The 26,051-nt window shown below is 41.9% G+C and overlaps 1 protein-coding gene and 1 long non-coding RNA gene across 2 annotated transcripts in view; one reads left to right on the plus strand and one right to left on the minus strand.

Annotated features, from left to right (window-relative positions):
• Window positions 1-26,051, plus strand: part of tafa5a (TAFA chemokine like family member 5a) — a 291,469-nt gene that overhangs the window by 106,181 nt on the left and 159,237 nt on the right. The window contains exon 3 of the mRNA XM_086201151.1: window positions 15,537-15,634. Within this exon, the coding sequence (XP_086057277.1) occupies window positions 15,632-15,634 (3 nt within the window). The 5' untranslated portion in view covers window positions 15,537-15,631. The remainder of the gene's footprint in view (window positions 1-15,536; window positions 15,635-26,051) is intronic.
• Window positions 844-1,562, minus strand: LOC147262365 (uncharacterized). Its single transcript, XR_015112538.1, has 3 exons — window positions 1,228-1,562; window positions 1,052-1,112; window positions 844-905 (listed from the first exon to the last, which is right to left on the minus strand). It is a non-coding gene; the product is annotated as an uncharacterized LOC147262365 (long non-coding RNA).

Below are 26,051 nucleotides of genomic sequence, written 5' to 3' on the forward strand. Positions count from 1 at the left end.
GTCTGTCTATATGTGTTGGCCCTGCCATGGACTGGTGACCCATCCAGGGTGAACCCTGCCTCCTACCTGAAGGCTGCATGTATAGGCTCCAGCCCCGTGATCCTTAACAGGATAAGCGGTAGAAAATGGATGGATGGAATATTGTGTGTATTGAACTCAATCTTTTTTCCCCTTGCATCACTCCTTCCTGACTCCAGAATTCAGAACATACTACATATTATTAGCTTGAAGCCAATTGAAACAGACAACAACAAAACAACAAAATGTCCACTTACAAACTCTTAAAGACATTGTCCGGTAAATTATCTATTATCTTCTTTATCCAGCTGTATGCTTTGTCATTCACAAACACTGTTAAGAGCTAAGAAAAGAAAGTAAATCACTTCCGGCTCAGCAAGCAGATGCTTTGGGCAGTTTATTCAGCCTCAATTAGCTTCAAGCTAAAAATACTGTATGTCCACGGTGCAGATGAACAAGAAAGGTCAGGGTCCAGTTTGTGATGACTCTCCAGTAATATATGTATTCTTTTTGTAAAATGACAGGGGAAAATGCAACCTTATTTATTCAATTAATTTTAGGACCAGGTCTTCTAGCCTGTCCTGGCTCACAGGACAAAAAAAGTAGGCAGCACTTGTAAAGCGCTTTGAATTTCAGTGTGTTTGAAAGGTGCCAGAGAAATAAAGCTTGATTGAATGAAGTGGCCTAGAAGCATGTCCTACAAGTTGAAGGGGAATATTGTAAAACTTATCAAATGATGAATTTATCAGTTGAAAGAAGATGAACAGATAAAGAGAACAGCAAAAACAAAAAAATTAGAATTTCATACATATTTTATATAATTTGTCTTCTGCTGCTGTCAGAAACCTCGGTCCAGCAGCCGTCCAGGAATCCGACATTCAGTTGACCTGGAGGAGCGCATGACATTCTCAGTATTAACCAGCATACGCGTTCTCCTATTTGTTTACTTCAAAATGTGATTCATTATTTGTATAGGGATTTATTTCAGTCCTACATTCATCTATTCCATTTATTGGGTGAAGATGCAACATACCCAGTATTGAAGGTCCATCTCTGAAGGCCACCACAGCGGCTCTCTCGGAATGATCCTCCATCTGAAACAAAATCCCACAGTTGCGTATAAGTTCTCTTCTTTATGTACCCCCACGTTGTATTCAGTGTTTTCATATCGATTGATAACACTAGACCAAAACCAGTGTTGGCAGAGACCGTGGCTGAAGTAAAAACCCTCCTGTCTGTACAGCCGAGGATTCAGCTGGAATGAGTGTGTTCAGGCTTGTTAGCATCAGCACTTCTCCAGTAGTGAGTGGTGAGCACTTCACTCGCTCCTGTCCTGAAGATAGAAACCTGCAGTTGAGGTGCTGCTGGTGGTGATTTTGGCGTGGTGGTCCACCACCGCTGCTGAAACTGGTCCTGGGACCTGCAGGTGAGATCAACCTCACAGCTGTCTTGTAGAGAGATGTCTTGAATAGAGAAAAGGGGTAGAGTCTTGTTTTGCAACGCAAGGGGAGGAGAGGGACTGCTTGGAACCCAGGATGGTACGATGATTTGGGCTCTGGTGTGTAGCTTCAGAGAGGCAAAATCAGAAAACCACGGAGAGTCAACAAACTACATGAGGTGCTCTGAAACTTCTGACCCGCAGTGTGAGTCTGAATGTGATTCGATGAGACTTGGTTACTCTGTCACCATACTAGAAAAAAAAATACACAAACTAACAAAAAAACATAAAAAAAACCATTATTGCACAATGTCGTCATTTAGCATGTTCATTGAACATATATTTAAAATAATTAGGGCTGCAATCAACCAAAGAAATTCTTGGTCGACTGAAGCCCTCAAATTTCGACTAAAAATCGACTAATTTTATATATGAAAAAAATACTGTGTCACAAAACCTGTTGAGGAATATTTAGACAATTGTTTCTGTCACGTTATATTAATTGACCGACACTATCATTTGTCCTGCGCACAGAGCCAGACTGAACGGAGGAGCTCAGCATCGCGGCTGAGACACAAATAGACTTTTCAATTAAAACTTAACACAACACAAAAGGCAAGTCCACGGTAAGAATTTTTACAATTAAAACAAAACAATTATTAGACTAAAACATTGAAATATCAATTCTGATATATTCATACTGTATCCTCAAAACTGACGGGGCAACCTAGGGTGGACAAGTTAGCTTACCGTTTCTAGGTGATACGCCGTCATGTTTGTAGTGGAGCAGTGATATGAAAACTGTTGTTTGCAAACTTTGCGTTCGACTTTTTTTCCATTATCAATTTTCATGAAATGCTGCCACGCTGCACACGTCTTTGACAGGGTGGACGAGGACTGACTTTAAATGAAACCGTCAAAATTAAATGTACATTCATCAGACCACCAGACGTTGGCCTTCTAGTACTCTTCAGTCTGACTGTCTCTAGCGGGTCGGGCGAGTCCAAAATAGCAAAAACAAGGGGGGTGTTCAAAGATAGATTATCTGTGAAACAGGGGTGCTTTTGGTACTTTCCTCCTGATGAAATTAACGTGGCAAAAAATCGACCAATCAGAATTTTGGTCGAGCCAGAACGTATCGACTAATAAATCGACCAGTCGACTAGGAGATTACAGCCCTAAAAATACTATAAGAAATGCTGAAGGTATGCGTTCTTACAGCCTGAGCGTTGGCCTCGTACTCCCTGTAAAAGGTTTGTGAAGCACTTCCAGATGTTGTTGGGCTCTTTAGGGCCCTCTGTCTGAGCTGCTCTAGCAGGTATGGCCCTCCTGACTGGTTTCCTTGACATGACGTGTCAGCCTTGTCTGATCTTATTCACATTTTTGCTCAGTGCTGGTCTTATTAATTCACTAGCATCTCCTGGGCATGCTAGCCGCACATGGAAACCCCCAGTGCTAACAGTCAGAAATGTATCCAACTAAATATTAACATGAGATGAGGCGCAGTGACACTCAGGCCAACTCGGCCCTTTCAGTCAGGTTACACACACACACACACGGTAGTAGAGTGTTTGTGTGTGTGTGAGTGTGTGTGTGTGTGTGTGTGTGTGTGTGTGTTTTGCATCTCATAGTGTAGCCAGACTGTACTCACTCGTAATGATCAGGAATGTTGTCAAGGATGGTGTATTTCCTCCTGTAAGATAAAATAACAGTCAATGGTTATCAAAGCCGAGTGTGAACTGATGTCTAAAACAAGTTTAAAAAGCATAATACTGATGTCCTGCTCTGATACTGTATGCAGATGACACACAAATATATTTGTCTGTCACCAAACATACTATTCAAAAATACAGAAAAAAAATTCAACTTTTCATCTTCTCTTCTCACAGTGGCCATTTAAACAGCAAGTGGGTTAAACACTTTTAAGTTATTAGATATTGTATTTGGGGTCCAGACCATCCCAGTGAGGCGGCATGTTCAGTACCAACAGAGTCATAATTAATGTTGGTAACTGTGATGAATCTGCATGCTGTGAATAGCGTATGTTTGCAAGGATGGTTATGTTTAAAGCCCAAAAATTATACTTTGTGTATTCTGGTGGTTAAACAAAAAGTTTTTAAGTCATGTGAAACAAAGGGGCATCTAACAGATTAAGCATTTATTGAATGTCTCCACATGTAACTTGAATTAATTCAATACTTGAACTGTGCACGGAAATACGCTGCAGGGTTTAAAGCCCTGCAGTCACCATTTAGCAGAAATAAGTATCCAAAAATGTTTTGACCAGTTTATCAGCATGGATCCAAATGGAAGGTCGTACTCAGCGGCAACAGCAGTAGCGTTGGAACACTGCTCTTTAGCTCTCCGTCCAACGGTGCAAAGTCCTTCATTAAGGAACAAGAAGGCCAGAAGGAAACTTCACTCAACATCGATGACTACATTTACAGTCTGATAGTGGAGCCGGAGACGGTGGTGCTTAAGAACAGCAGTTTCTCAGAGTCAGGATAACACGGGCAAACATCTCATCGCTTTGTAAAGTTTTTAGAGTGTATTTAAGCACTTTCAAGGAACCAAGTCTAATTCTCCAAGCCTTCATCAACACATCTAATTTGTTACCATTAATGAAAATTTAAAATCTAAAAATGTAAAGGTTTTGATCAAGGTAACAGTTCGCAGACACAGAAATGTGACGGAGAATCATTTCATTTCAAATCTTTGAAGATTTTTGGTTTGTGTGATTATTCAAGTTTCAGGATTGGAGCCCATTCCTCCTGCCATCGCCCACCTCTCTCCAGGTAACGGTGCCCACATTCCACTGCTGTCGCTGTGACAACCAAGCACCAGCGAGACGATGCAGGGCAGGTCCAGACTGTAGTGCCTGGACAGAGGCGGCGGTGGCGAGGAGGAGGATGATGTTGTCACTTTCTGAAGTCCTCACAAAGTTGTGCAGAGGATGAAAAAAACATCTTTGTGAGTGACTGAAAAGCAAATTACGCTTTTTGAGTGAAGAAACTCTTCAGGCTTCTCACTAAATTTCTATTGGGTTACAGTAAAAATGTTGCTAAAGGACGATAAAATTGCACATCTGATTGCGGAGCCTGTATTTTAGCTGTGGAACGTTTACACATTTGTTGCATTCAGGTCTTAAATCCCAGCAGAATTACCCGATGAAGCCTGTATATACCCATGTTGGATATAGTTCAGCTGAAGAGTGAGAAACTCAGTCCGACTTTGGTGTCTTGATAAAAAGTCAGGGGATCAACAAAGTCATTAAGATGGATCCTCTGAATGTCACAGATATCTGCAAGTTTTCATCGCTATCCCTCAAATATTTGCTGAGATATTGCAGTCTAGATTCAAGTGGCACTACGACTGCAGCTGAAACTTTATCGGGAAGTGCCACATCGGAGTGGGCAAAGTAGGAGAAGAAGAAACCGACATTTATTTTTGCCTTCTGTTTTGAGAAAATGATGGGTATTAATGGAAATAATTGAGGATGAGTTTCAAAGCGAGTGTGGGTCGGTTGAGGAACATCAGCTGTTGACTCATAGAAAAAGTGATTGGTGACTAGAGTGAAAACGGTAGCTTAATGATTACCAGTGAGCTCTGCCTGGGAGACTTATGGCGTTAAAATATAGGCTTTTTTTTTCTTCCCACTCCGGGTTTCTGGCTCAGAAGAGGCTTTACAGAATAAGCTGTGCAAGTATTTGGACAGTGACAGACTTTCTTATTATTTTGGATGTGAAATGACAGAGTTGCTTCTGACTGCCAGCTTTAATTTCTAGATTTTTTTCTGACATCTTAGTTAAAAAGCAGAGCTACAGTACATCTTCCATGTCGCCCCTTATTACGCTGCGCTTAAAAGAATTTTAACCGATTAGGACTGCACTGCGTTAACACGTCTCCTCGCTTATGTGTCAGAAATTATTTATATGCTACTACCACTGGCAGGAAAGAGAATTGGCAAGGTAGAACTCATCGCTGATTTGAGTCAAGTAAGGTGACTTGAAGAGAAAGATGTGAAGACAAAATTACAGAGGGAGGAAGACGAGATGAGGATCAGTGTGAGGCACTTCTGGAATGTTTGAGTTCATTTGCAAAAACAGATAAAAGCATTATTAAGATACAACAAATACATAAAAATAGAATGAAATAAAAAGACAATTATTTATACATTATTCATTTGTATCATGCTTTTATTCTGTTTTTGCACATTTACGCATCATTTGCAACCCCAAATAGCCCCCCCCCCCCAGTTGCTGTCAGCCTTGTTGAAGGTCCGTGACGGTCCCTGGGGTGCAAATTGAGGGTCTGTGCTGAAGTTTGAATACCAGGCAATTTGCTGTCTGCCTGACACAATGCTAGAAGAGCTGCAACTGTGCATGTGCTAGCACACCAACGGATATTCACTTCTCTCTGGTTTTTTTTAGCAGTCGTTCACACCTTTCTCTTGCTTTAAACACTTCATTTTCTCTCAGCGTTGCTCAGTTCAGACCAAGCAGCTCGTCTTCTTGCATTTATGTCACCTCTATTATCTGGTCTTTATTGGACATTCATGGAATATGTTTTCTGAAGGTGAATGTGCAGACCACGACCTCAAAGCAGAAACCAGAGAGTTTCTCATTTAAGAAACTGCATTTCCTTCTTCATACCTGAATTCTGTCCACAGTCTGACAGGAGTGATGAAGCCAAACAGATTCGGACATACACAGCCTCAAAAACTAGTACACAGATGTGCTGTCAGGTAGACACACACTCACCCCCTGATGCATGAACACACACAAAACCTCATAAGACCAAGTGAGGTGGAAGGAGAATCCTATCAAATATCCTCCTACGGATAGAGAAAGGCTCAAGAGCATGGACACACATATCTTTGTATTAATAACTTTGTGAGGACCTTCATTGACATTATGCTTTCCTGAGCCCCTCATCCTTTCATAGCCCTTCCCATCACAAAAAACTGCCTTACCCTAACCTTGACCCTAGACTTTGACCATAAAACCAAATTTTGACCTTCAAACAGCCCTTGGAAGTTGCAAGGACAGGCTAAAATAGCCTCACTTTCCAAAAGTCCTCACTCTGTTGGTTATAAACAAATTCTGGTTTGTCTAGCCAATTTTGCGAGGATATTCCATTCACTTCTATTCATAGTAGGCAGCCTAATACAAACCTTAATCCTAATCCCAACCAGGTGATGCCTAAACCTAATCCTGACCCTAACTGTTGGAACCTTAATTTGAACTCAGAAATTATATTTTGTCTTATCAGGGCAAGTCTTTGGTGTCCATGAGGCCTTGGGGTCCTGCAAAAGTTAGGGTTTATACCAATATCTCTCTCTCGCTCTCTCACACACACACACTTGTCAGTTCTACTGTGCTAACCTGGAGAATCTAACAACTGACGGTGACATGTGGATGACAGTTGTCACCTCGAGCCCCCCTGCATCAGTGCATAAACAAACCAGTGAGGTGAAGTCAGTGACACTATGGGAGTACAGTTATCCAAGTACCGATGGGAATCAGAATTTCATCACATCAAATGCCAGGAAAAAATGAAATATGACTACTTTCAACTAATTGTCCGATAGGCGTTAATTGATTGATCGTGTTTTGCCAGAGGCGATTTAGGCTGCCTGCTCCTGAAATAGTTGGTTCATTAAATGAATGAATAACCTGCTGAAAGAGGAAATCAATCACACTTTTACTGTGTTTTTCGACAAATGCTGGCACTGCCTGCCAGCCTAAATGTTTTGTTCAGGGTCATACAGAAATAGCTTTTAAATAGCTTTTTTTTTTTAAGCCCTGAAAATAGATGTTGATTCTCCGACAAAGCCACACCAATAAATGAGCTGTTGAATGAAGGTCTTTAAATGAGAGGAATGTCCTGGGCTGAAATGATTCTGCCATGATCTCTCCAGTATTAATATGCAATATGCTATTCAAGTGCCACCCAGTGAAATTAATGAAAGAGCAAGAAGCGAGGGACTCTGATTTCTGGCTGAGTTTGATAAGCCCACTGGTGTTTTTGGCTTCCAAAATGAACAATGAACACAAAGCCTTATCAATAACAATATTTTTACACTTACTGTTATCTAAATTCTTTGATGCTCTGAGGATGTATGTGAGTCAACTAAGTCTGTTCATTCCTATGAGCGCCTCCACGACTGTATGAACATTGCTAGCGAAAGGATACCATGTGTATTGGCTCTGTTTCTGCCTCGGTAAAATTCTGTGTGCTTATGACTGGAAGGCAAAAGCACCTTAACATTAGCCTCCCACTCATGGCTAACCAGCCACTAGCTACGAAGTGCTGTTCCATCCATCTGTAAAAATGCTTTTCCTTGCATCAGGCAGCAGGGGCAGCATCTGTACATTATACAGACTGACGGACACTAAACAAAACTCTGGGAATGAGGTGTGATCCAGGTGGTGTTATCAAAGGAATCATATGTAGATGACCTGCACAAGCCTCCCATTCCAAACCAGAAGGGGGCAATATAATGAAGTAGAACGTTGGGGATGTCTGCGCCAACTTTTAAAATCAAGAAAATGCTTCTTTGTTAGCATGAGAAAAACAAATTTGTCACTGGCTATTTTCATTCCAGCAGTTTAGAAATGACTGTGCTACCGTCTAAAACTGATGGATACAGTATATCAAGGATTCGGCACCACAGAATCTATCTAATCTGGACCTGTAATGGGACCCTGCTACTTCCCAGTTGGCTCAGTTATCTGTGACTCCTATTACTTGCAGGGAATGAAGTCTGTTTCACTGCTCTAAAGCAAGACGTTGTGTTGGGCTTCCACTGGCAACTGCTGTATGAGAGTGACAAAGAACTGATTGCTGACATTTCGCTAGCTCTTTATCATTGTGGGAATATTTTACATTTTAAAATCCCACCAATAAAATGTCGACATGTATATTAAGTTTGGAGGGTGACGGTCGAAAGGGATGATAAAACAATGTTCAGTGGTTTCATTCTCTGTATTTGTTTATGTTTTACTGTACTAACACTTTAACCTGAGTCAGATCATACAGCTCACAGGAGTGTATGATGAATATATAATATTATGTAGGTTATAATACAGCCGTGGCCAGATGTGGGAGAATCGGGGAAGAAAACACATTATCAGAGCAACTCTGGTTCTTACATGTACCTTTGATCGTGGTCTGTGTAACAGGTGAACAAATGACATCCCTGATACAAGCACCTTCAGTGAATTTCCACGCCAGGGTCACCGTTCCCTCACGCTGCTGCAGGGCCTCACTGTCACCGGGCTAAGTGCCCCGCAGACGGATTGTTAGTCACGTACCATAACTCCAGGCTCGACGAGAAGAAGCCCGGCCATGGCTCATTCGTGCTACAGTGACTCCATATTGTGAGACAAGCTGGGCCGTTTCTAGCTTGTTAAGGTACTTACAAATTATCCCTTTCATTCAATTATCACCAAAGGCGCACGCATTACTTAGCTGTGCAATATTTCAATAAAATCAAATTTGAAATGTCAATACAAACAAGGAAATCCCACAAGCTTATTTTTACAGGCACATATGTTCTCCAAGCATGATTGCTACTTTGATGCGTGAGGTATTGGCATCCACTGGATAGAAAGAAAAGAGGCCTTGGAATTGAAAGAAAGAAAACATTGTGTGATCAGGTATTACCTCACTCTTGAAATGTACATGTTACTGAGGCAGTTGACACTGTAACAAAAGAAGAGTTGACAACAACCAACCTCTCGACATCTACCTGTTTGAAATCCACTCATTTTGAAATCCACCCAGGCATCACCAGAGCCCGTGCCTGGGTATTGGTATCTAACCGTAAATATAAATAGTACGAACAGCTGAATGATGTCCTAAAAGCTTGTGTGATACCTTGACAGGGCTTTTGTCAAAACAGGAGCGAGCACTGGTGTGAACACCAGAACGACAGGCAGCGGGTCTGTCATTCTGAGAGGGAGGTAGAGTCAGGACGCAGAAAACAGATGGTTTGAAAGAGGAGCGAAGGAGGCCAGTTGTGTCAAACTGGAACAACCATCACTCAAAGGAGGAGGTGATCTACAACACCACTTATCGGCCATTTACATCCCGACATCCCTTCCCTGGCAGTTTTAACGCCCATTCACAGCTTGACTCGTGTCTCTAACGACTCTTGCTTGACAGCCAGGTGGACTACTGACCCACATATGACCCTCATGACTCTCAAGGTGTAAATGACACTCTTGAGGTTAAATGCCTGAGATTTCTCCCCAGTCAGGCAGAACACCCTATTAGATGAGAACCAAAACACTTCCTGGACTATGAAGTAAGGCGCATCATGCAAGCTGTCAGAGTGGATGCTGCACCAAGTATCATCTGGGAACAGTTTAATTCACTAGCAGGTCAAATGAATTGGCTGCAGTAGACGCAGGGGTTTTTATCAGTTCTGGCTCTGAACAGCACTGATGCGTGGACACAGTCATTTGCTGGGCTGTAGTCTCCCATTTGACTGGTCAATTAATTGGTTGTTATGCTCTCGTTCAACCAAAACCTCGTTGGTTGGGCAATCATTTGTGATAATTTCACAAGTTGAGAAGTGCTACATCAACACCCATCCAAGATTATTCCATTATTTCTGGCAGAGGCAAGGAAAGACTAGTCTTTTTTCCATGGCACCAACAGTGTCATGTCAGTTCCGCACCAAAACATGGTCGGCACGAAAAAGTATTCCTATCAGATTTAGCCAGGCAATGTCCGCTGATTGTTTCCAACATATATACTTGTGTTAGTTCTAGTAACAGTTACACCTTGCCGTCAGTCCAAGCAAAAAAATATTTGGCTAGATGTACAAATATGCTCGGTGTAAGTGAACGGTCAAGTTATGTGTGTTTCCAGGTAGTTTTAGCATGCCGACTCAATGCCCTTTCCTCCGCCCCACCTCTACCTTCTGCTCTCCATCTGGTGTTTTGGCCCTGCTGCCTTTCCTGCTGCCACCAGTTCATTCCCACGCACACGGGAAAGACTCCACATTCTGCCTTTTTCAATCGGCTGGACTGGTCTGCAGCCTTAAATTGGCCCCACACACAGGGGCCTGTGCCACAGACAGTCTACCACGCCCTCGGGAGTCACTCCATTCTCTATTCTATTCAGAATTAAGCTTTTATCAAAGTTTACCCCTGAGTCTCTCTGATAGAATTGATCCTCTCATAGTTCCTAGAAGGAAGTGAATAAGCAGTAGAATAACCATATTGAACCGTTGGGCTACTTTATTTCAGCCATTGACTCAGTCTTGTCCGTCCTTCCACACACAGGCTTGGACTTTATATCTTCTTCCTGCATCTTTCTTGCTTGACCTCCAGACTCGTTTTTGCACTTTTGCCTCTTTTCTTCCTTTCCCCCCAAATTCACTCCATTTATCTACGTGGTTTAGAGAAAGAGACAGCATTGGCAGGTAATTTGAGAGAAAAGAGTGCCTTTGTTCTATAGACTGATATGCCAACAGAAATACTCACCAACTCAACCTTCCCTAATTACTTCCCAGCCAGACGTACACACTTTGTTTTTTTACTTGTGTGTTTTTGGGGGTGAGTGTGTCTCTGCTGCATTGTTTGCAGTTGGGCATTTTTCATTAGAATGGGACTTTGTCTCTCGAGCATTTTGGCTAGCTTGGAGCCTGGCCTCTGAGCGCCATTTAGGGGTATTATAGACTGAGTGAGAAAGTGAATGGTGGAGTAGATTATGGCGCAGTTCCCTTGTGCTCCTCCGATCCCTTCATGTTACACAGCTGATTCATACACAGGCTCGGCGGCATTGCTCGTCCGCTGAATCAAAGTTTTATTCAGTCAGCTGAGAGCCTGCCAATTCATGCTGCACTCCCACAGTATGGCTGTGGCTTCTCTCTTTTTTAAATGTGCTTGGCTGACAACCAATTTAGGTACAATATCCTGTGAAAAACAGGTTAGGGCTTGGCAAGGTCAGGTTTTATAGCATGCAAATAGGAAATCCAGCTGCCAGTGTTCCTGCACTTTTACAGTAGTTGCCACATGCACCCATGACAACAGCGAATACCCTGCGAACTACCAATTCCTCCAGCGCTCCTATATCCCTCAAGTTTACTCTGTATTGCCATTCGAGCCAGCTGAGATTGTTAGATAGCACAGACACATATCCCATATCCCTGGATCTCTTTCTGGGTTATTTTATATTTAGCCTTCTAGTGGCTGGTCTCACATGGCTGCACGAGCCTCTTGCTGAACGCTGTGCCGAGAATCCATAAAGCTGCCCTGAGGATTCAGGCCTGTCAATTTGTGTTTTTTTCCCCCCCCTCCTCCTGAAAATACTGATTCCTGCCCTTCATGCTTCTCCTCTATTCCTCAGTCATAGGGTTGTGGAGAAATAGATAAATAGCGAGAGAGAGAGAGAGAGAGACAGGAGAATGTGCAAATATTGGGAAGGGCCAGGTGGGAGTTGTAAAGAGGCCTTTGGTTTGGAAGTGTGAAGTTTGGCCATGAGAGAGTTCCTAGGGTTTGGAGGACAACATGAAAGTATGTATTGTAGGGTATCCATACAGGAAAAAAATAAAACATGGATTTTAAATCATGTTAAATCATTTGAAACGTGTGGAATGCATGTGCTTTTCAAATCAACATGTTTTGGGTCATCATCGTTGTTTAATGTAAGAAATGATTGTAAATTCATTGGATGGCATGTGAAACCCTTGTAAACTCAACATCAAAGACCTAAACATACTCCTGAGATTACAGGTAGAGTTATCTGGGCTTGGATGTGAAACTGTGTTGACTCTGGTAAACAGTCATAAAATCGAGACTCACAGACACGGCAGTGTGGTAAAAATGCCTCTGCTTGAATGTAGGGTTTAGACTCGTAGCTCTTGATTTATTTTTATAAGTTCTTTCTCAAGTGTGAATGTATTAAGACAATAAAAAACAAGTACTGTAACCTTAAGTCCAAACTGGAAAAAGCAACAACTGAGATTTCATGTAAAAAAAATCCAAAACTTAAAAAATAAATAAATAAATAAATCCAAATATGCCAGCAAGGACAGAAAAGAGTGGCGATTGGCTGAAAGGCCATCGCACGGTGAAACATAGTTCCTTTTGCAACTCAAAAGGGCCAAAACAAGCCTGTAATACTCAACTACTGACCATCAAGACACAGGGCGGAATATCAAACATTGCGGTTATAGCAACATTAACTCAAAATGTATATTTTGCCTTTCAAGTACCCACAAATAGCTAATATTTTTCCTCCTGCAGTACTTTCTTACCTCATAATGCAGAGAGAGTCAGCCACATGTATTTACGTAGCAGCTAATGGTGCCCCACGGCCACCAATGACAAACAACAGCAAAACTGTCCAAAAAAATGTCGGTTCCCAAACTCTAAAGCACATCGTCTGGTATAATCCACATCATCCTCATCCAGCTGTACGCCCAATAAACCTCAAACACTCTGAAAACTGGAACATTTGTGGTTTGGTGCTGAATTTTCTGTTTTAAAAATCTGGTAAAGCGTGTCACCACATATTACATGTTAGAATATTTTCTGTGCTTCACATGCTTTTACCACTTCTGCCCTACATGCACTATTTGTGTCATATGTGTCTCTTTGTTGTTGTGTTTGTAGTAGAGTAGAAAGAGCAGAGACTGAAATCAAGATAATAAAACACTGGAGAGAAAAGCAAATGATGGGAGCCTACAAGTAGAAAGAGAACGTATGTTGGGAGGAATGACTAAGCACAGCGGTTAGGGATGCTGAGAAGTTTGCTCTGATTGGGTGTGTGGCCAGGAGGAAGAAGAGAGCGAGGGGGTTGAGGGAAAGGGCTCTGACTGGAGAAGAGGGCGAGTGGGACAGATTAAGCTGCTGCCAGCTTGTCTAGGATTGATCTTATACACTACAAGGTGACTGTTTCCGATTGATATGGACAATACCAGATTACCAAACAGCCTGAAGCATCTACAGTATGCCATATGTAAATCTTTGGTGTTGTATTCTGTATGGTCTAATCCTGAAAGTTATTAACCCATTTAGAAATCAATCATGTTTTTGAAACGGGATTTGTTTTCGCTAAGACACAGTCTTATTACAGCAAAACAATACACGTCAGTAAAGCTTCGGTGAGGAGACATACTTACTCTCCTATAAATGGCCCTTTTATGAGCTTCTGACTGAGCCTGGCAGATTTAAAGCCACAGGAAATTTACACTCTACGGCTTTGATTAGAGCTTTGCTTCATGCTCATCTCCTATCCCCAGACTTCTATTTCCAAGTATCTCATAGTTTGCTTCCCAAAAGCTCATATGGGAGCTTTTCAGATTCCCAGAGAAATATATTAATTACCATGCAAATTAGATTGGGAGTCGTTGACTTAAAGCATTTGCCATACTTCATTTCAGAGTCTGTAAATGCAATTAATGGGACCTCATGCACAAGAAAGAGAATTGCCGGCAGATAATTGTCATTGTTGGGATCCTATTAAAAAGTTTCTCCCCCCCAGTAAAACATGCCATTGAGAGGAAACGGTAGCCATCACATCGCTGTGACACGGGCCCCATAATGGGATAATAAAGCCCCTTTCATCTGCCATGAATAGAGCGATACTCCAAACAAAGCAACACAAAATTATTCCTGACGTGAATTCTGAGAGTTCCCCCTTGAATTACCATTCGCGAACAATCAATGCAAATATGCTACCTGCGGTGCCCAGCTGCAATGGATGCTGTGTGAAATCCTACTTCGCAGGGATTGAGGAGAATTATTGAGGTGGGGGCGAGTTATACACAGGTTTTCAAATGGTGCAGTTGTTAGTTTTTAACGGCAGTGGGGAAGGAGATGAAGGAGGCTTGTTGTTCAGATGTGGGGCAACTGGTCACTATGGAGATAATCTCTGATCTAGTGTGATAGGGGTCCGAGGCAGGTGACACACCAACAGCCTCAGGCAAACACAGATTCTCGGGATACATGTTGAGAATGCTGACGCTACACCTTGGAGGACAAACGTGCAATGATTACACTGTGGGTCAGGAAGTGAATCCACTAAATTAAACTAAAACTTCTTTTTTATTTATCAGTTTATTCCTTTGATATTTTTGTTCCTGGATGCTGCAGTGATCTAGAATAGAGTATTTTCAGCAAACTAGCCCCCCCCCCCCCGAAAACCATGATTCTCCAATCCCATAGATTAATGCAAAATCCGCTAAATTTGCAGCATATGTGGGCGCTTTGCATCTTGTCCAAATTCCCACACTTGGTTCACAAAAAACCTGGAAATATTGCATTTTTCATTGGTACAGAAGCCGAGGTTGTACAGGAACTATGTTACTTTCAGCAGTCTCCTGTGGATTCAGATGTTTTGGGTCACTTTTCAATGATGAACTTCAATATTACGACTGTGGGTGGCTCATAAACTAGAAGGTTAAAAGGCCATGTGTGTACCTACAGAAACCATCATGTTCTTACTTCCACTAACAGTTGATTTAAGCATTTATGAAACACTTCGGCGCAGGTTTAGCATGTATGTGTACTGACCTTAATATTGTGCTACTATTAAGAGGCTAGATCATGGATCCCTTAAATTGATCCATGTCACGCCAGGGTTAATAAATACACAGTCAGTGGCCCTACTCTTCAAACCTTGACTAACCAGGTGCCTGTTAAGCCACTCAGAAGAAGACGAATGAATTGTAGAGTTGCCTGTACATGTAGTTTATGTATCTCTCGTTCCAGTATTAGAAAGACAACCGGAACATAAAACGCTCTTTCACTTATTAAACTGGTGTTCAGTAGGATTTTAGAATTGTTGTTTGACACCAACTCAAACTGTGCAAGTGGGTCATTTGCATGTAAAACCAAAGCTGATTGAGCTCACGCTGAAGAGGCTCATGGTCACACCACAACCTGGACGATCACACAGTACGACCCATCTACAGCTGCCAAACCTCCCAGCTGATGACAGTTGTCAGTAAAAATTCATTTGAGGGCTCTGATGAAATTCTTTTGTTCCTTGATGCAGAAGAAAGGGAAGAATCTATTGAATCAGAAGCCAGTGTTCCTCTTGTCTGCTTCTGTCATTGCAGGAAGAAGGATGCATCAAAGCTGGTCAGGCTGTGATCGGCCATTGCGACGAATGCCACCAAATGAAGCTTAAATTTGTGCTGACATCAAAGTGAGTATGGTAAGTGTATGGCGAAAAACAAGTCGGACAGTATGTATGTCCAGCTTTAGTTTCTTTGCAGTCAAATAAAGAAGTTGCCCAAATAGTGAACCTTGCTAGACAGCAATCAACAGTCTGCTTATCCACTGGCAACGTACTGTAGCGTGCTAATAATACGGGAGGCATGACAGCAGCAGCAGCCCACCAGCTGATGGCACTGGTTCCTTAGACTTGTGACAACTGGAACCACTTCTGTCTGAATCCGTGTTTTAGAGAGTGTCCTGGGTGCAGCGTAGTTTCAAAGAGGAAATCATCCTCCATGACTGCTCATTTTTTTTCCTGAACCAATACGATAACTAAGGCTTGATAGTAGTAGCAGAGCTGTCAACTGACTTACAATCTCCTGCAACTTTCCCCTATTTCTACCTGGTATGTGGCATGATGCCAAGCCAGGAGGCAACAGCAGCAAACACACCTGTTACCCATTTGTAAATGACAGCAGAGAGCTCGGCACGTGGAACAGGTGGGTCACTCTGTTCCCATCGTGTTGTTTACCTGGGATCAACATTTACCCCTGTGGCTAGAAGGCATATTGTCCTTTCGCTGTGCTCCCATTAGTCAAATGGCCGTGCTGAAATGTTAATTTGATGCAAGAAGAGAAGAGTAAAGAGGTAAAGGATTCAGCAACTACTGCGCTAATCGCCCGAGCGTAAGATGGGAGGCGATGAGGGGTCAAGACATTTATCTCATCATGTAATCATCGCTGCCAGCAGCATCAACTTTACTGTCAGAATCTGATTATGTTCCACATATGGGTAGAGGATATGTGCAGGTAATCATACATGTCCACGTGTTCATAGTATGTGGCCATTCCCACGGGGGCCCTCGAGTAATCAGAGTTCCACTGGTAGGTGCAGGAGGTCATGACAAAGAGAAGAGAAATATACAGGATCACCGTCTCACCTCATAGCTGCACGCTCTGTCACTGCTGGCAAAAAATATTTATAGAAGATTCAAGATGAGAAGATTCTGCATCTTGGACTCATGATCTTGTCAGTAATGTGAAGCAGGATATTGCAATACAACTCCGCAGTAATAAATGACTTAAAAAATGGAACACCGGATTATTTTTCACAGTTAAAATCGGTATATCAAAGGGGGAGGAGGATGGGAGAGATTTTTCATCTCCCCACAGATAGATTTTACAATAGAAATGTATTTTTTTTCTCTGTTATTGACATCTGTTGAGACGTAAGTGATTATAGGAATTAAATTTAATTGAACCATCAGAGGCATGTCTTTACAACTCAAACTGGTCGTTGAGTTCACAGTAACGCTGCACAAACCTGCAGTCATTTAAATATTTATTGTATGTTTTGAAGTAGACTCCCTGCCGATGGAATATATTTTTCTGTAATTTACAGAAAAAGTGAGGGATTTAAATGTGCACCTTTTAAAAAAAACAACAAAAACCCACTTTTCATCAGGTAAAAAAAAGACTTTCTTTAAACCATATATCTGAGAAAGGGACATTTCCATAAGCCTGAAATAAATCTGTGTCCCTGACACTTGCTCCATACGCAGCACACTCACAGTTTCTGTCGTGTAAAAAGCCTAAAGGACCACGCCCTCACTCGCCATGGGAGGCTGCCGGTTTTACGAGATCACGAGCTATAGTAATGCATGGGCTGTCGTTACATCCGTGGGTTGGTCGGTTCGCTGTAAAATAGTCCAAAGATGTAGTGTAGTGGATGGGTTGAATCAGAGGGGATTCTATTTATTAATCAACGTTCTGTGGTCTACACATCCAAAAGGTTTGCGATGCACAAAGATTCATACATTCATTCAAAGGAGATGACAAATAGCCGACCTCCTGACATTCTCTCACTGCAGCTCAGGCTGGACAGTACACTTTCATCTGCGTTTGCATTTCTACTCCACAAACAGAAATACAAAACTTTCCCGGTTGTGAGCACCCGAATTAGATGATCCACATTAATCTTGACTTCCTCTCTTTCAGTTGACATCTCTTGAATATTGACTAGCTGTTGTTTCCTTCCTTTCCTGTTTTGAGCAGTTTGTAGTTTTGCTCCTAAATTCGTAAAAAAAGATTGTTGTCCTCTGTTGCACTTCTCTGCCCTTCCGGCTTTAAATAGCTCAGTGTGGCCTTGCTAAACATGACAGCGATGCATCAGGAGCAGAAGCGGACCAGCTACACTCCTCAGCAGAGTAACATTTACACCAGTGAGATTTTTAACCTGCAGATGCGCGTATTCAGATGACGTAAATGCCTGTCCACGCGTTGCTAAGGAGGCAGCAGGAGAATCCATCAAGTTATGCACTTGGGTCCCTATCAAAAGTGACTCAGCGTGATAATGGCAGCTAGTAAAGAGGTGAGCAAACATGCTCCTATAGCATCAGTTTCATCAGAACTGGAGCGTATTTATTCTTTTGAAGAAGAACAAAGAACACCACTGAAGGCTTTCCTCGCGACTGGCACCTGATCGGTTCAAGTTTGATGTGGAAACAAATCTGGCGTGTCAGATTATGTCACAGAGCGATAAGAAAAGAATCCTTTCACCTGGTCAAACAGCTGATTACAAAGTTTATTAACAGCAACATATGTACGACCTCATTCTGCTTTGTTCTTACTGGCGTCAATGAGGAATTTCGTTTTGCTTTGCCTATGATAAGAAACATGCCAGACAACAATAATAGTGAATCAAATGAAGGATTTCATTCATTTGTGTCAAAGTGACATTGTAGTTCATGTCATGGAGGAAAAAATGGAGATGTTACTATTATGACTGTTATCTACGGAGCAATTAACTATGAGTGGGTGAAACGGCTCCGCTCCAGCGTGGAGTCTAACATCTCTTTCTCTCCAGCCCTCCATGGTGCACCATTGTCTCACTGGTACTCTGAAAGCTGAAAAAGCCTCTATTGGTTTCCTTTTTCTTTTAGTCCATGACAGAAAGCTCCTGCCACAGAACCAATAAGAGGACTTTGTTGTCGCTGTAATCACTGAGTGGTCAAGCTAAGTTCAAAGCCCTCCTCGGTGGCCCAATAAAGAAGACGCGGCTCGTGTCTGGACGGATCAAAGGGAAGACGTAAATAAAAAGGTCAGGTTTCAGTGCAGCACAGAGAGAAGCTTCCTAGCAGCTTTAATATTAGCATCACAATGTCACCTGCCAGGCTCACGCCACGCGAGGGTGTAAGTTTGATTTGGAAGGTGGTGAGGATGTAAATCAGGCCGGGATGGAGGTGGTCGAACCACAGGACATTTGGGAAACGTCTTTTGCATTTTCTGAAATCCTATATACAGTAAAACTCCACTAGATATGGGGAAGGGGGCAGGAAATTCTGCCTCGATAAACTGCCATCTGATTTTTTTTCAGTCAGCTTTGAAAAAAAGCAAAAAGCAAATATTTGAAATATCTTGCCTGTGTAGACCTTTATGATATGCAGACCAAACCATGAGATCTACTGTTTTCCCTGCTGTCACTCTTTCAATCACAAGAACTTTTACAGGCTCTCCTCACAGCAGTTCTCCTAGTTACAAGTAGCCCATAATGTTAATATGGAAAAAAAGATGTATTCATACTGTGCAAACATGGATCGCATTGAAATTATTTTTGAACATGTACAAAAAAATCCATTCATCTATACGTTGTCTTCTGCTTATCTGGTTAAGGGTCATGGGGGGGGGGGGGGGGGGGGGGTGGAGCCTATCCCAGCAGCCTTCACCCTGGAGGGGTCACCAGTCCATGGCAGGGCCAACACAGAGAGACAGACAAACATTGGCTCTCCCAGCCACGCCTACGGTCAATTTAGAGTCTGGATTAACCTGGTCCCTCTTGATGTCTTTGGACTGTGGAGGAAGCTGGAGTACCAGAGAGAACCCAGCAGGAACAGGGAGAACATGGAGACTCACCCAGAAAGACCCCGTGCTGCAGCAGGGGCTCCAACTAGGAACCTTCTTGCTGTGGGGCAAAAAATCAAAATGGTCAAATAGAAAATATTACACAAAATAAACCGCATGGCACAACAGTGTGCAAGACTGTCAAACTAGTCATGTCTGAAAAGGAGTGGGAAGAAGAACACTCTTGTGTAACCCCAGCCCTTCTCCAAAGTCATCATGAAATAATATAATATTTAAAAAATATATTATTTCATTTCTTAATTTTGCCGTGTTACTTAAAAAATGAAGAAATCAATAGAAGGTAAGAAATTATAAATAACAAACCGATAGATGATCATTAATGTTACAGTCCTGCACCCTCATCCTTGACGTTTGGAAACCCCTTGAGCTCGGTGTTCCAAAATTTCACTCCACAAACAGAAGAACTAAAGCTTTTCTTGGTTGTGTCCTTTGGAACAGTTTTGAAATAAAATAATATGAAAGAAAGAAAGTTCAGGAGAGGGTTACGGTGTTTTTAACCAAGTAAACTTGCATCAAAGGAGGTGAAGGTGCTCTTTGGACGACAATGGGGAATAATCGTCCAAGACGACTCCTCAAAAGTTAAAAAGCCTTTCTTGTGCGGCCAGTTCAGCATCAACAAAACTTCCAGCATGTTTCGGCCTGTGGCCTTAAGCAGTAAGTCATCAGCTAATCATCAAGACAGTTCTAGTCAGGTGGGTACCTGCCCAGTCAGTATTTCCTGCTCATGTCTTTGGTAAATCCCGTCAGCAGACTCGAGATGTCAGCAAATACAAAGATAGTACGATAAGAAAAAATACTGAAAACATCGCCTAACACCACGATACATAGATACAAGATACACAGTAATATAGCAAAACCACACCATTATAGGCTAGAAAACATCGAACACCACGATACATAGATACAAGATACACCGTTATATAGCAAAATACCATTATAGGCTAGAAAACATCGAACACCACGATACATAGATACAATATAATATAGCAAAACCACACCATTATAGGCTAGAAAACATCGAACACCACAATACATAGATACAATATAATATAGCAAAACCACACCATTATAGGCTAGAAAACATCCAACACCACGATACATAGATACAATATAATATAGCAAAACCACACCATTATAGGCTAGAAAACATCTAACACCACGATACATAGATACAATATAATATAGCAAAACCACACCATTATAGGCTAGAAAACATCCAACACCACGATACATAGATACAATATAATATAGCAAAACCACACCATTATAGGCTAGAAAACATCCAACACCACGATACATAGATACAATATAATATAGCAAAACCACACCATTATAGGCTAGAAAACATCCAACACCACGATACATAGATACAATATACACAGTTATATAGCAAAATACCATTATAGGCTAGAAAACATCTAACACCACGATACATAGATACAATATAATACATCAAAACCACACCATTATAAGAATGTTACAGTATCATAAAAAGGATGTCTATAGTGTCATTGAAACCAGGGGGACTGTTGTTGCTTCCAGTTTAGCCTTTGCTGCATCATTATCATTTTCTACAGTTTCGGTATTAATTCCATTTATTTCCTGTTTAATCTTCTCTCGGTCTTTGGTCGATTGTTCAATAAGTTAAAGCATCTAATCTGCAGAGCATTAATTTAGAACACTTTCCCATTTATTTCGGAAATCAGTGTTATCCTTGGAATTTTGGGCTGGGTATGTCTTTAATCTAAGGCCGTGTGGGATACATTTTTTTTCTGCAGTGATCAGATAACGTGATAGAGTTCAGCTCTAACCTAATGTCTTCTCCTGGAGATGTTTCAGATCAGTGAGGATTTCTCTCAAATCAGGATTCCTTGAGTCACTTACTCGAGTCATGACATCAAGTTGGGATGAACTTGAGATGATCCGCTTTCCCTCCTCGTTAGAATAGGAAAATCCATTAGATTCCATGTTCAAGCAAACAAGCGTCAGAGACGAGTAAAAATATGACGCACGACACCTATTAGGTGGAGCTCCCCTTCAAAAGTGGTCCCCTGCTGCCAAACAGTTGAAGAAAGGAACCCGCCCACTGACTTCCTTGTGAAAGTCGCTGAATGGCCATTACATAACAATGTGTTTCTATTTCAGGATAAATTGTTTCAGCAGGTGAAAGGATGTGCAATGGGAGTTTGCCTCAGCCCTTCGTATGCGGGCCTCTTTATGGGTAAATGGGAGGAGGATCGTGTATTCAACACCTCTAATGTTTTTAGAGACAAGATCTCACGGTGGGCTCGTTACATTGATGATGTGACAATGTGGTGAAGGGGTGCGGAAGATGGACTGAAATTGTTCCACGTGTATCTGAACAGTGTAAATAAGGACATCAAATTGTCTCTGGAATACAGGGAGGACAGGATTCAGTTTCTTGATCCTGAGATCGCAAAAGATTTCAGTGGTGACCGACACACTTTAATCTACGGGAAGAAAACACATAAATACATGTTGTTTCATGCTAAGAGTTGCCACCCGCCTCCGCTCATTAATAACACGCCTGATGGACAGTTCCAAAGGTTAAGGAGAATTTGCAATAGCGAATCCGATTTCAGAGAGTGCAGTTTTAGAGAACGAGGATACTCTGATAGTGCTTTAAAACCAGCTTTGTTTGTCACAAAGACCTGAATCAGGACTCCCTTCTTGAGAAAAAAAACAATCGGGTTTATTTCTCCACACAGTACAACACCGAGGTCCGATCAGTTGCTAATATCATTAAAGTAACTGAGATATCATAGAATGTAACGAGACCCTTGGCAAAGTCTATCCAGAGCCCTCCATAGTTTCCTTTAGAAGGGCGCCTACTTAGTGACAGACATGTGCAGCCATCTGCCTGCACAGCGAGCTACTTGCTAACTACTACCTGCCAGTACTTACGCATGCGGACGCTGTAAACATTGTGATGTAGTGGTCAAATCTAAGGAGTTTACACACCCGATTACAAAAACCACTTATAAAATCAATCATTTTATCGATTGTAAATCTAGAAACACTGTTAACATTCTGTTGTGCTCTTATGTCATGCCTTCTACGTAGGCCGCACTATGTAGACCACAAGACAAACACAAGCATGTGATCCAGATAGGTGACATGGACTATGCTATGGCTAGACACCTTAAACATGTCCATCAGTGTTCCTCTAGTTCTTTTCCAGCGACTGGTGTGGATTGTATGCCCCAGACTGTCTGACGGGGAGATCGGCTTAAAGCCCTGAATCAGAAAGAAAATGAATGGATTTATAAATTGCGAGTGACAGTCCCCCTGGTTTGAATGACGCTATGGAGGAGCGGTCCTCTCTATGATACTGTAGCATTCTTATAATGGTGTGGTTTTGCTGTTTAACTGTGTATCTTGTACCCATGTATCGTGGTGTTAGGCGATGTTTTCAGTACTTTTTCTTATCGTACAATCTTTGTATTTGCTGACCTCTCTAGTCTGCTGACGGAATTTACCAGGGACATGAGCAGGAAATCATCAGCTAGTTATCAAGACAGTTCTAGTCAGGTGTGTACCTGCCCAGTCAATATTCCCTGCTGAAGGCCACAGGCCGAAACATGCTGGAAGTTTTGTTCATGCTGAACTGGCCGCACAAGAAAGGCTTTTTAACTTTTGAGGAGTCACCTCAGACTACCTCTTTTTTTATTTAAAAAAAAAAAAAGTTAGATTATGATTTCCTTTCCTTTCAGCAAACGTCATGTAAATTTTTCCTGCCCCCCCCCCCCCCTTGCTTTAAACGTTATTTGTATTGTGTAAGATCTACGAATAGGACTACTGCACTTCCTGGTTTGTCTGCCCAGGTCAGCTGCCTGTACGTTCACATAGCTGGAGATTAAACTACATGTTTCTTTGGCATTGGTCTGATACTTTAAGGGTTATGATTATCCTGGAGTAACCGACTCTTCAGCACTCTGGCAGTCACGCGGCTGCTCATAAAGAAGGTTAGAACCAAGCAAAGGGAAAACATATTAGTATGTTTCCAGTGGAAATTCCATTAAAACAAACACGTGAAACAGGTCGACTGCAGGCCTTCATAAAAGTGCCATGGGTTTGTTTGGTTTGTTTGTTTGGTTTTCTCGTTCCCCACCATAAAATATGCAGCTAATTCTGATGCGAAATGTTGTTTTGCATGAAACAACAGTTATTAGCAGCACACTTTACTTTAAATTTGTCCTCATTTTTTGATCTAAAGTCTCAGCAGGCTAATCACACAATAGTCCCACAAAATGGAGAAGCCCGATCTCATTAGATCATACATTCGCCTCAATGTGGCGCTGTACATGCAGGACACTCAGTTGTGCATCACTTTAATTAGGACGTGTGTGAGAAATACAATGTTTTTTTTTAAACTAACACTCAGGAAGCTGCGATGGCTGGACGTAGAGCTGTGAAGTTGTCAGATCTTGCGCTTGTTTGGCTCCCAAAACATACAGTGACCACCGGACATGCTGTGCAACTTAACACACACGTTCGCGGTTCTGGCCCTCATTCTCTATCAACACCCACCCACCCACCAAGTAGGTGTTCGTGACCTCTGGTTGAACCCACTTCCTGCACAGACAGAATAATAATCCAAGAACTGCACCGTCACAGTCCACCAACAATCTAAAGCAATACATTGTGCCTGTACACATGTAAACATAGCAACAGCATCACCTTCTAGTTTTACAGCCTTGATTTTTACAGTTTACTGTGTAGTTTTATCACTTTTCATAGTTTTCAATATGTGCTGCTTGACCCTCAAACTCAACAGAAATCTATGTCGAGTCAAACAATGTCACTGCTCCAGGTTAGGAGAGAAATGTTTCCAGGCCAGTTAGAAATGTTGCTGTTCTTTTGTTTTTTTCACACATTCATTTTGAAACCGCCAGAAATCATTTGTATTCATCATCTTTCCCCCGTTAATATGGAAACACTCAGTGTTGATTCAGTTATTTGTATCCAATATCCTCTCCCCACATAGTTAATATCAATCACACATGTCCATAATCCCTGCACAATTCTATCCATCCATCCATCCATCCATCCATCGTCTTCCGCTTGTTCCTTTTAAGGGTCGCGGGGGGGCTGGATCCTATCTCAGCAGCCTTCAGGTGAGAGGCGGGGTTCACCCTGGACGGGTCACCAGTCCATGGCAGGACCAACACATAGAGACAGACAACCATTCACACTCACAGTCACTCCTACGGTCAATTTAGAGTCTGGATTAACCTGGTCCCCTCTTGATGTCTTTGGACTGTGGAGGAAGCTGGAGTACCAGAGAGAACCCACGCAGGCACGGGGAGGACATGCAGACGAGCCGGGACTCGAACTCGGAAGCTGTGAGGCGACAGTGCTAACCACTGCACCACCGTGCCGCCCAGCACAATTCTAAGTCTAGAAAATGCAAATTGTTTTCATGTCAAAAATTTACCAACTGAATCCAGATGTCTTCGGCCTCTCTTGAATGTCTACTGATCCAGGATCACATTTGCTGGCATTCCAGGATTGTAGTTGTGATGTCATAAACAAGTCTTTTTGGCTCCTCCCACCGGGAATCGTTTCCTTAGAGTTGTAAGGCAGTTTTTTCTGGACTAAAAAAATTGCCGCTGACTTTGTTAAAAAGCTTAAAAAATGCTGCCTTTAATTTTTTTTGGTAATATTTCAAGTCTGATGTGATTATTAAACAATTATTTCTCCTAAAATGGTGAGAACCCTGCCCTCCACCACCGCGGGTGCTAGTTTTCTTTCTCTGGATCCCTGGAGTCATGCAACTTTAGTTAATTGAAACCTCTAATTTCATCCTCTTCTATTGGCTTTTAATTAAACATTGATAAATTGGAAATAATTACATATAGATTGTGCTGCTTTAATTCAGTGTTTGTGGCTGCTTCTCTAATTGAATACTAGAATACTGGGAGTTCTCAAAGATCCTTGAAAAGTCTTCAATTTGATTTTCGGAATTTAAAGTTAGAAAATGCTTTAAATGTACTGTGTTATGATCATGCTAGGTCTTAACTTTAGTGATGTCTTATAAATTGAGGCTGAAGTACACGTGTGTTTACATGCTGTGCTGGTCAGTCAAACACATAAAGGTATAGATTTATTAAAATCGTACATCTAAAAGTGTAGTTGCAGTAACAGCATGAACTGCTAGCATTCTCTCGTAGGAGCAGAAGAAAAGTCAAGTATCGTGTTTTCTTAGCTCGAGCTAGTAAACGCTAGCAGGAGCTAACTGGCTACACCCTTGTAGCATTGTCGGTTGCTTAAAAAGGGCAGTTGGCATCACATCACATCACATCGGGTAAAAGCTGAGTCACGGTTAGCAAAACAACAACAGCACCACTATAGTATAGGAAATATGAAATAAAAATGGGGGAAATGCCCTTAAAACACAAAAAATCTTTTTGGCAAATGATGAAATAAATGAAACAAAGTCAAACACAACTTGGTGACCTTGTAGAAATGCTG

The sequence above is a fragment of the Aulostomus chinensis genome, chromosome 4, assembly GCF_037954235.1.
Source record: "Aulostomus chinensis isolate RoL2024-O1b breed Wild chromosome 4, RoL_Achi_v1.0, whole genome shotgun sequence".
Classification (NCBI taxonomy): Eukaryota; Metazoa; Chordata; class Actinopteri; order Syngnathiformes; family Aulostomidae; genus Aulostomus; species Aulostomus chinensis.